Here is an 11,893-nt window from a genome sequence, read left to right as displayed (position 1 = left end):
ATCACTTTTGGTAGCCTGGTCCCAACCAATATTGCCGCACTTCCACAGCTGGGATCTGCGTGTCAGTGATTTTTTGATAGATAAGTGTGCACCTAGACCAAAAGACTTTTAGTAAGCATTTGTAGTTAGTATTTGGTTTCTCTGTAGGATCTAGTGTTCGACCTATTTGTTTGTACCTATGTATTATCATAGTATATCTATGTATTAATCTCAAGTTAATAAATTGTTAGTACCTTTGTAAATGATTTTTGGACCAGTAGTGTTAAGATATCCCTGTATTATAGGTAAGAGTCTCATATTTTACAACCAGCAACCCATGTTTGTATCTTTCTCTCTGTCTCTCTCTCTTCATGTTCGTCCTATTGTTGTATAAATATGTAAGGTACCTGACCCAAATAAGGCCCGTCTTATTTAATTATTTTTAAATAAATATTAAACATTCGATTTAATTTCTCAAAGCAATGGAAAACGAATGGAAGGTTTATTTCATTTTACTATGGTACAGTTTATCAAATTTTAATACTTTTAAAGTTATAACGGTATTTTTCAAAATCAGTGTTGTGGGCCTAATTGGGTACAGTAGTTCCAAAAAAGGCCCCCCAGTTGATCCAAATAAGGCCCACCTTTTTTTAATAGTTATTTTATTTTGTTCATTAATTTGATACATGATTTTAGATGTTAATAAAATTAGATACTGTTAACTGTTTTTGGGGTGTTTTATTGCAAGATATCCATTAAATAAAGGCATTTATTAAATCAGAAACATACGTTTATTCACATTTAAGAAATTTTACAGTTTTGTAATAATCCGCAGTCTAGAAATCACACGTTGGACAAATAAATGTAGGTGTTTTGTCTCTGCTTGTTAATCCTAAACATTCTTCGTGTACGTATTTAAGGCATTTGGTGCACAGCCTCATATCTGCTATTCTGACCTCTTGACACAAGTAGCAAAACCAGCCCTCTTCTTTTTCTCCTGAGTTTGAAACTTTAGACTGCAATCCACTTGGACCTGCTTCAAGAATATCTTTTAAGGAAGGTTGAATTTTTCCTTTATCTTTCTTTTCATTGAGGGATTTTAGTTTTATATTTTATTCTCCTTTTTTTTGGTTTCATCTGTTTCCCTTTATCACTAATATGTTTTTTGTCTTGATTTTTATTCTTTTCAGTAAATAAAGCTTTACTTACTGTAACCGCTCTATAATTAAGTGACTTTGCTCGGGGCTGCACCATTTTCTTTTTTATTTCAGGTGTAGGAAGAATTTCCTGAAAGGAAATCTCCAAAATACTTTCGTCAGTACTGGAATCATCGTGAAAAGATAAGATGTCGGAAACTGAAGTTGTACTTAAATCTGGAGAAGAATAAATCTTCTTGTGTTATTGGTGCCTGGCTGTAATCGGTCCTCGATTGAGTAGGCGATGGAGTATCTTCTTCATTTACGTTATCTCGCCTCGACAGTTCAGATGGAGCAAATGCTTGTTCCGGGATAACATTAGGATCAAACGGATCCTGTGGCACGGAACCCAATTGAAACATTATGAGGTGTAGCAGCTCTTGGCTAGACTTTGGAAAATATTTTTCCAAAAACTCTTTTATTAATCGTACGCCCTTCGTCAGTTTTTGTGGTGGTCCAGTACAACAAAACCTCTTGGTCCCAATATTCTTCAAAAGGCGCAAATACAGATTTGTCCATGGGCTGTCGCTCGTGTGTAGTGTTGCTAGGAATACAAAAAAGTGTAATGCCATGGAAGTCAGCTGCATCAACAATACTTGCGTCTAAGTGAGACTTAGCTCCATCGAAAATAAGTAAAACGGGACAGTGTGGTTTGAACTTTGCAAAGTGGTGTACCCATTTTATAAAGGTTGATGTTGTTGTTTATAAAGGTTGTAGTAATTTGATGTGCGCCTAGCGTGTCTGGACAAGCAACTGCAACTGACATCAACATGGCGTAGTCACACTTAACCTCGATTTAAGTTCAGATTTAGTCAATAGACGCGCCTAGCGTGTCTGGACAAGCAACTGCAACTGACATCAACATGGCGTAGTCACACTTAACCTCGATTTAAGTTCAGATTTAGTCAATAGATGCCAGTAGCGTCCAGAGACAAACGGCACTTTAAAAAATATTCGATTTTTTTTAGTAAAAACAATCGATGGGCTTTATTTGGAACCGGGCCTTATTTGGGTCAGGTACCTTATATTAAATTGATTTCAACAATGGACCATTTTTAGTCAACAGTCCACAATCTTTCTTCCTTTTTTTAAGTGGTTTGCGGCATTGCATTGGTCCAGTTATCTTTCGTTACGTTTTTTATGGAATTTAATAAAAGTTGTTTCGACATCTTTCAATATTGATAGGTTGTATTTTGTCTTGCCACTTCACTTTTTAGTTGAGCCCATATTATCTACATATTTTGGACTTTTGGCAATGATAAGATGGCAATTTATTTATGTTGCCTTGCAATTCGTAATAAATAAATTTTAAGCATAAATTGATTATACGGTATTTTTTTTATTTATTTACGGTAATTTTGCTTTGGGGCCAGTCACTTAGGTATGTCTACTTATTTCCATGTGTCCATCGGTAACTACTTATCCACTAGTTTTGAGTGATAGCTGGCGTTATCGAAAACAACGACAATCCATTTAGCTTATTGTGATTTTGGTTTTGGTTTATTCTAAAATGATTCTAAACATAACATCAGAAAAGGTAGGTATATATCTACAATATGCTTTAATCTATAATATCTTAATGGAGTTTATTACTTTTTTATTGAAAAACAAACTTATACTATATTTTTATGTACACTATATATATATATATCTTTTATAAAAAATCTTTAAAAATTACTTCATTTCTTCTTCTTCCAAATAAATAATATCTCGTACTATTTAAGCTATTACTTGTTGAGGCAGTTGTACCTGCGGTTGTAATGCTGGCTGCATTTGTGGCTGTTGCTGTGGCGGTTGCTGTGGCTGTTGATGGGGCTGTTGCTGTGGCTGTTGTAGTGGCTGTTGCGTTTGAACTTGTGGCTGTGGCTGTTGCTGTTTTATAGGCTGTTGCGTCTGAACTGGTGGCAGTGGTTGTTGTTGAGGTTGCTGTTGTGATTGCTGAGTTTGTTGTTCCCTTTTCCGAAGCCGTTGTAGCTCTGGGTCAAATACTTTGGAGAATGGAAATGCTTGGAAGTTTTTATTGAAGATTTCTGTAAAGGCAGTTCCAACTAATTCGTTGATAATTGGTGCTAGGACCAAAAATCCAGGTTGCCAAGCTGTGTTAATTACTCGATCAAGCATATTTTCTAAAAAAAAAAACACAAATATAACGATTTCTAGCATTATTTAACATTAAAGGCATTTACGTCCTAAATGTTAATCAATTAAGGAACTTTTACTGTTCGAAGCAACAACGAAAATCAGACAGGTACTTATACGGAGGAGTTAGAGAAGGAAATGGACAGAGAAGGAGAAATGACAAAAATAGTAGAAGAAGAATGGGTAAAATTTAGACATTTTAAGTAAAATTTAGGTAAAAACTAGTATGATGGACCAAAAGTAAATATAAATATAACAGGAAATAATAACTATAGAAACGGACACCATGGTGGAATGAGAAGCTAAAAATCAAAATAATAGAAAAAAAAAACTTGTGAAAAGACCAAACGCAACACAAATATGAAAGATACAAAATATAGGGAATAAAAGTTAAAGAAAGAGTCAAAAATGAGAAAAAGGAAAGCTGACACAATTTCTAAGGAAAAATGAAAAAAAAAACAGTAAGCAAAATTGAGAAAACAGAAGCTATACAGGAAGAAAAACTAGAGGAAGCAATCTTAAAGATAAAGGCATTAAAGCTCCTGGAGACGATGAAGTTAGTCCAGAAATGTGGAAATATATAGGAAAAAAGAAAAGAACAGATAATTATAGGGCCTTAATCTAATATGGAAGAAAAAGAGAATACAGATAATAAAAAGAGAAGCAGATAATGAAAATACCAGGGAAAATGATACGGATGACCTAATCGAAGTGGCGATAGATCAATAAAATATAAAGCAAACAAACAGATACAAATACCTGGAAACAGTAATAAATTAAAGGGAAAGCATCGAGGAAGATCTCAACAACAGACTAGAGAGTGCAGGAAAACTATTCCAGGTACTACATAGAGAATTCCTCAACAACAAAGAAATATTAAGGAAAACGAAGATATATGAAACAATATAGATACTATATATATGATGTAAATAGTATAGAAGATTCTATTTAAATCACATAAATAGAAGCTGATTTAAATAGAAAATGTTCCTTAGCATAGTACACCAGGGAAATAAGGCAAAAATATACCATGTTCGGGACACTTGAGCAGCCAGGTTGCAAATGGGTTTTTTTGGGTATTATATACCTAATACAATAGGTTTGTTCTAGCAAACAGTCAAACTAGTCAGAAACCGTCAGCAAACAGTTGGTCAGTGAGAGAACATAATACAGTCACCAGCGCTATCCCCTCTAATCGCGCTGGTCCACTATTCGCTGATGGTTTCAAACCGTTTGAAACTGATGCTAGAACAAACCTATTATAAATACAAAAATGCCCGTCACAGTTTGGACGAGAAATTTAGTTATTAACAAATAAGGTTCAAAAATGAGAGTTTTTTCGTTTAAATCGCTACAGGTAAAAATAGGGTAATTAAATGTCTTATTTATAATATTTTTCTTTTAGTAGATGAGCCAAGGTTTAAAATAGCGTTTTTTGAATTTTGGTCCGATTATTTGTTGCTTTGGATATTGCAGAATAAAACTAAAATTTCGAAAAGAAAAAATTTGCTGTAACTTTTGCGAAAATGAATTTAGGACTTCCATATTGCACGAAAAGTTCAGTCAAACAGTCCATACAATGCACAAAAATTTTTAAGACGATGCGTCAATTAGTTTAAATTTTATTCAATTTGTTAATCCCAAAGAGCTTCTTTTTCGCAATATAATTGTTCAGAAAATAATAATGATACAGCAATTCTGTGAAAATAACATGAAAGAAGAATAGTCATATTTACAAAGCAGGTAAAAAAATTATTAAAAAGTCATTTTTATCACTCAGAAAACATTTTACTATAATAGAGTCATTTTTGTCTTATCAACAATTTGAATAACTTTGTTAATATTGACTGTAGGCTAAAACTACAATGGAATTTAAAAAACTGGTATTTTTATACGAATTTTCAAAGAAAAACTTTTAGCCTAGGTTAGTTACGGTTAAAGTTAGCCACTTTTTTATTTAATTGACAGCTACTTTGTTTATAACAATTAAGCAACCTAACTAGAGCCATTTTGAAGTTGAAGATATATAGGTTATGTGTAAAAGTTTGAGTAAACTTTGAACCTCAACAGAGTGGTTAATAAAGCTTTAAAAATGGCGTCCGAACGGAATTAATTTGTGGTCGGTGGAGGGGAATTACTAAAATACGTGCACTCAAAAAATGAAACTGATTCTGCAAACATATGCTGCGATTAATATCGCTGGAACTTGTTGATGGATTTTGATCATAATTTTTTTTAATTTGTATGTACTCGTAGTCTTATAGAGTACGTTATGTACACACAACCCCACCTAACATTACAAAATGTTAAGGGGAACTCCCCTTATCACTCAGGGATATGAAAAATAGATTACGACCGATTCTAAGACCTACCGAATATACATATATAATTTCATAAAAATCGGTCAAGCGGTCTCGGAGGAGTATGGAAACTAACACTGTGACAGGAGAATTTTATAGATGTAAATATATAGATGGCTATTAACAAATAGGGGTTGGTGATAGAAGAGTGAAAATTAAGGGTTGTATGTATTTTTTAATTCTACATTAAATAAAATTAAGGTAGATAATTTTTTCCAAAAAAATAAAAAAAAATGTCTGGGGGCAACCCCCCTTATAACTTATGGATATAAAAAATATATTAAAACCTCTTCAACGTCCTACAGGATAAACGTGTAAAATTTTATAAAAATCGGCCAAGCTGTTTCGGAGTAGTATGGTAACTAACACTGTTACAGGAGAATTTGATGTATAAAGAAGTAACTGCGAATTAAATAATGAAAGTGGCTAACTTTAAACCTAATTAACCTAGGCAAAAAGTTTTTTCTGAAAATTCGTATAAAAATACCAGCTTTTGAAATCCTAAAGTAGATTTACTCTATAGTCAATATTAACAAAGTTATTCAAATTGTTTAGAAGCCAAAAATGACTCTATTTTACTAAACTTTTTTCGGAGTGATAAAAACCACTTTTTAATGATTTTTTTCAATACTTTAAAAATATAACTATTATTCTTGCATGTGGTTTCCACAGAATTGCTATGTCATTATTATTTTCTGAACAATAACATTGCGAAAAAAAGCTCTTTGCGATAAACAAATTGAATAAAATTTAAACTAATTAACGAATCGTCTTAAGAGGATGGGTACGTATTTTCGGCTGCAATGCTATTCAAATGGGGATTCATTTTTTTCGAATCCTGAGAAAACTAGTAAGTATTTTTGAAAAATTTAAACGCAGAATGAAAGATTACGTTATTAGCGAGGGCCTAAAGTCCCTGAGAACTTCTATAATGTTTATTTTAATAAGTTACAGGGGTGAAAAACTACGAGAAAATTTAGTGTGATGTTTAATTTCAAATATCTCATTCAAAATAAACTTTTTATTTATTCTAAGGGACTTTCGGCCCTCGGTAATAATTTAGTCTTTCATTCTGCGTTTAAATTTTTCAAAAATATTTATTGGTTTTTTCAGGATTCAAAAAAAATGAATACAATGTCCGTGGTAATATTTTCCAAATCTATCTTTGTTTTACAACGCACTCAGTCGAATATAATGTCAGTCAGACAGTGACAATCATGCAGTGACAATTTTAAATATTTGACATGGCATCGGGAATATTTTGAGTTATTGATTAAATAATATTAATATATAGTGTATTTGATAAATAATTGATTTAAGACGTGAACTTAATACAAAGTTACAAAAATACCAAGTTTCTTGTAAAAGGTATATATTAAAATACCCTAAATAAGGGTCACAATACAAAACGTTTTCGGATTAAGGAATCCATCATCAGTGTTTAAAAGCCCTAAAATTAAGTATAACCTAATTAAATGAGATAAAAGTTAAAATTGACAGAGGTTTTCAAGAACAAGAGGTCATACTTACAAAATTTGCATGCCTGAGCCACCAAAATGTATCGGGTAAAAACCCTTTAAATGTAAATAATAAGGATGTTTACATTTACATTTAAAGGGTTTTTACCCGATACATTTTGGTGGCTCAGGCATGCAAATTTTGTAAGTATGACCTCTTGTTCTTGAAAACCTCTGTCAATTTTAACTTTTATCTCATTTAATTAGGTTATACTTAATTTTAGGGCTTTTAAACACTGATGATGGATTCCTTAATCCGAAAACGTTTTGTATTGTGACCCTTATTTAGGGTATTTTAATATATACCTTTTACAAGAAACTTGGTATTTTTGTGATTTATGGTATACAGCCAGCTACAGGAAGTTTATTTTCCTCCTGGATTTTAATAAAAAGTTATTTATTGTGTATTATTTGTGGAAGATCCAAGCAGAGAATACATCAGAATAATATAATTCTGTGATCCAAATCCAAGTATTTTGTTGTTAAAGATGTTCAAAATTGTAAGTGTTCCATAGTAACAATATATTACTAAAAAATCACTTTAACGCTTTTCCTCTTCTTTTCTCTATTGAGTATTAGTTTTTTTTGTACATATAAATTATTACAATCACTGAATACATAGTTAGTGAAAAAATTATCACATTTATTAACTGAATTAATAATTTGCAATTATACAAATATAACAGTTATCCAAGAACATTCAAAAGCCATCTCGTAATGTTTACATATCCATACCAGTGTGAATTTTACTACACGTAATTTGCCGTGTAAAGACAGAAAAAGTAGGGATAGCCGTAAAATATTTGCAAATTATGTACCGATAGCCTTAAAAATTTTGTGCATTATAATGGAATGTTTGACTCAACTTTTCGTGGAATCTGAAAGTCTTAAGGCCATTTTCGCAAAAGTTACAGCACATTTTTTATTTTTGAAATTTTAGTCTTATTTTGCACTTTCCGAAACAAAAAAGGATCGGACCAAAATTCAGAAAGTGCCATTTTAAACCTTGGCTTCTCTACAAAAAGAAGAATATTATAAATAAGATATTTAATTACCCTATTTTTACCTGTAGCGATTTAAACCAAAAAACTGTCATTTTTGACCCTTATTTGTTAATAACTAAGTTTCTCGTCCGAACTGTGACGGGCATTTTTGTATTTATAATGTACAGTAGGAAAAATGAAAGAGTACCCATGAACGAACATATAAAACACGCTGTATTTTCCTGTCACCGTGTCACACAAAAAATTGGCCAGCGCAAGTACATGTAATAATTATTGTTACATGTACTTGCACTGGACAATTTTCTTTGTGACAAGGTGACAGGAAAATACAGCGTGTTTTATATGTTCGTTCATGGGTATTCTTTCATTTTTCCGACTGTATTAGGTATATAGTACCCAAAAAATCCATTTGCAACGTAGCTGCTCAAGTGTCCCGACAAAAACCTTATTTCTCTGGATTATAGGCAGCATTTAGTCGATTACGAACAATATTTAAAATCAAACTTACCAAATAGGTATATACTTTAAAGGCAAAACGTTCGATCAGTACGTGTTGCCGGTTCTGACATACGGAACTGAAACTTGGGCTTTTAACAACAGCGTAATCAACAAACTTCAAGTGACCCAGAGAGCTATGGAACGGAGAATGCTCAACATTAAGCTCAGTGATCGCAAGTCCAATGAAGAGATAAAAAGACGATCAAAAGTAACAGATGTGATCCAGAAGATTGCCATGTTAAAATGGAACTGGGCATCATAATGATGATAGAAGCTTCGCCAGAAAGAAGGGAATATTATTTTGATACTATCTTACCTACGAATGATCGTCCTCCAGCAAGATTACTAATATGCAGTTCCAGGTTTTTACAAGTTTCCAATTTACATTTTACTTTGATTGGGGGGTTCTCCAGGGGTGCTGATGGACCTGAAGGTTTTCTATTTACCGTTAGTGTTTGTACGTAATCAAAAAGTGCTAAGTTCCATGCACCTTTATTTTCTATCTTCCTACCGAGAATAGTACCTTCGAATTCATACTGACCATTGAGACGTTTGTCGGGGAAAGTCTGGGTAATGGCGATCTGGTTTCTAGACATGTCAGTTCTGAAAAACAAATACTTTATTTAATTTTTTTTAAAGTTGAACTAATAATAGAGAACAGTGGTTGACCTTTACTGAATAACTTAAAAAGGAGAAAGAGAAAAAGAAGACAAACTGGGAGCAGCATAACAAAATAAGAAGTGATGCATGCACTAACATTGGTAAAAGATAATAAAGCTATAGGTCCTGACAAGATGTTTTTGTACAACGCCATATATGATACTACAGGGGTCACTTTCTATATTTATTTCGTTGATTACAACAAGGCATTTGACAAAGTCCTACATAATCGCCTCCTACAGCTACTTCAAGATAAAAATCTGGATATGAAAGATATCATAATATCAAACCTTTACTTTAATTTAGTTGCATCTGTGAAGGTTGGCAACGAACTATCAGAAGAAATATAACAACGAGGGGTGAGGCAGGTTTGCATATTTTCTTACCTCTGCGAACCACGTGACTAAAGAACTGTAGAATTTGCTGCAGATATGTTGTGGATAGCATTTTTATCGGCAATTTGGTTAATAATGGAAACCTTTGCCTATCGAACTATTCAAGATATGCATAGCATTCTTTTCCAACATCAAATTTCATAGGCATTAATTTTTTTTGGCATTCTTGTGCGCGAGGAGTCCAAGTTTTTGCTACATATAGAAATATTGAGAATACAAGTGTATTCACCAATCTCATCTTGATTTTTGTGACATAGTTCTGTTTTTCCAACCTTTAGTTATGTGAATCATCTCATTTTTTGACATAACAAGGCGTCTTCGAACTTCTGCTTTGCAGTGGCCATCGATAGTTTCCAGTTAGTACACTAGATCTGAGATAGTTGAAGCTATCAACTATTTGGTATTTTGGCAAGTGGTTATTCAAATGAATAATGGTAAATCTGCTAACTTTAATGCTTTCCAACTTAACTCTTCTCAGGAGAGCTACCATTTCTTGTTCATTTGCTAGTAGTGTAATCAGCAAATCTTAAATTGGAGATTTTTCTACCAACCACCTTTACTTCACTGACCCATTATTCTAAAGCCATATTTATGGCTCCATGTGACATGCACGTTCTCCATAAATATTGAATAAGTCAGGTGACAAAACGCATTCTTGTCTAGTCCCTCTCTCTGTTCTGAATTGAACACATAAGTATGGGTAGTAGGTACCATGATACTACGACAACCAGGTTGTCGTAGTATCATGGTAGGTAGTAATTTTGGATGTAGAAGTGTGTTAAATACAACGTTTTGTAATTTTAAAAACAGTTATGCTTTGATATATTTTTTAAATTTTTATGAACAGTAAAAGTAATGGTCCGAGAGCTGTGAGACATTTTTGAGTAGGTATTTTAGGCAACCTGAAAATTTTTCAGGTGACTCTTCCATGATAGCCTAATACAAAAATGACGGTCTGGCTGGAGGGTAGCGGTTATTTTCCCCATAAATCCCCCCAAATTAAAAAAATGGGTAAAAATTGTTATTACAAAAAATATCATTGACGTGACGCTAAAGTAAATTTAAATATTCAAATATAAAGAAAATAAACAGGCCAGTCGATTTGAGAGCGATTTTAACTCTGCAAGATACTTGCACGGGCGCCCCAGGATTATTTTCAGGGGGTGCATCTGAACTTCAGAAGATTTCATCTGAATCTGTACATACTATTAACGAGTATAAAATATACATGCATAGCTATGTACATTCTTTCCGGACAGGGAGGCGCAATTGTTATTTTGACAGGGTATTTTTTAATATTAAAAAAAATAATTTATCAGAAAGCATTAACGGATCTTGGAGTTGTCCACGTTACCGGTACGCGCGATGAAATTTTCGAAACTTTGGAAGAATTTGTGTGCGAAATTTATAGCACAAAAAATTCGTCAAATGTCAGCACAGCACGATTTCAAACATTCTGTCGAAATTATAAGTCTAATAATAAAAATGAGCCGTTTAAGGAATTATTGAAAAAGTGTGATCCATCTACTTTGCCTCCGTGCAAAGCCGAATTGAGACAACATCTGCTAAGAACTCAGTATATCACCAGCATTTGGCGAAACAAATATCTGCAAGTGCCCAGTTCTTAAACACCTAACAGAAATGGATGGATACTAAATATGGATAAATTAGATTTTAATTGGTTTGAGGGAGATTGTTTGCCTCAATCAGTTTATGATGCTATATTTCATCAGCGAACCATAAAGAATTTCAGATATATTGCTAAAGGTAAGCTTACATACATGTTCATTTTATAACTGAAATATTTTTTTTAGTTAACTCAATCTTCTGCTTTTTCGTGTGCCTCATCCTTTCATGACAATGGCGATCATCATGGCCCATTTTATTTTGTCTGCAGCGATTCTGAAGAGTTCTATTGTTGTTTTTACACTCCACTACTTTAAATTTTTCAACCAGGATATGCATCGTCTTCCCGGTTCTCTTTTTTCTTGCCCTTTTCCTTATATAACCAATCACATCACGTTTTTTATTTCTTAGTATATGACCAAAGTAGCTCATTTTTCTTCCCTTCATAGTGTTGAGTATTTCTTTTGCCTTTTTCATCTTTCTTAATGTTTCCGTGTTTGTTACGTGTTGTCTCCATGA

The 11,893-nt window shown here is 33.0% G+C and overlaps 1 protein-coding gene across 1 annotated transcript in view; it reads right to left on the bottom strand.

Annotated features, from left to right (window-relative positions):
• Window positions 1–2,755: 2,755 nt before the first annotated feature.
• LOC126879457 (uncharacterized) overlaps window positions 2,756–11,893 on the bottom strand; it is a 54,424-nt gene continuing 45,286 nt past the window's right edge. Inside the window, exons 4-5 of the mRNA XM_050642471.1 lie at window positions 9,010–9,296; window positions 2,756–3,301 (exon numbers count right to left, since the gene is read on the bottom strand). Of these exons, the coding sequence (XP_050498428.1) occupies window positions 2,895–3,301; window positions 9,010–9,296 (694 nt within the window). The 3' untranslated portion in view covers window positions 2,756–2,894. The remainder of the gene's footprint in view (window positions 3,302–9,009; window positions 9,297–11,893) is intronic.

Source organism: Diabrotica virgifera, chromosome 2, assembly GCF_917563875.1.
Source record: "Diabrotica virgifera virgifera chromosome 2, PGI_DIABVI_V3a".
In the NCBI taxonomy this organism is placed as follows: domain Eukaryota; kingdom Metazoa; phylum Arthropoda; class Insecta; order Coleoptera; family Chrysomelidae; genus Diabrotica; species Diabrotica virgifera.
Note: the sequence above shows the minus strand (reverse complement) of the source record. Positions and strands in the feature narration are given on the sequence as shown.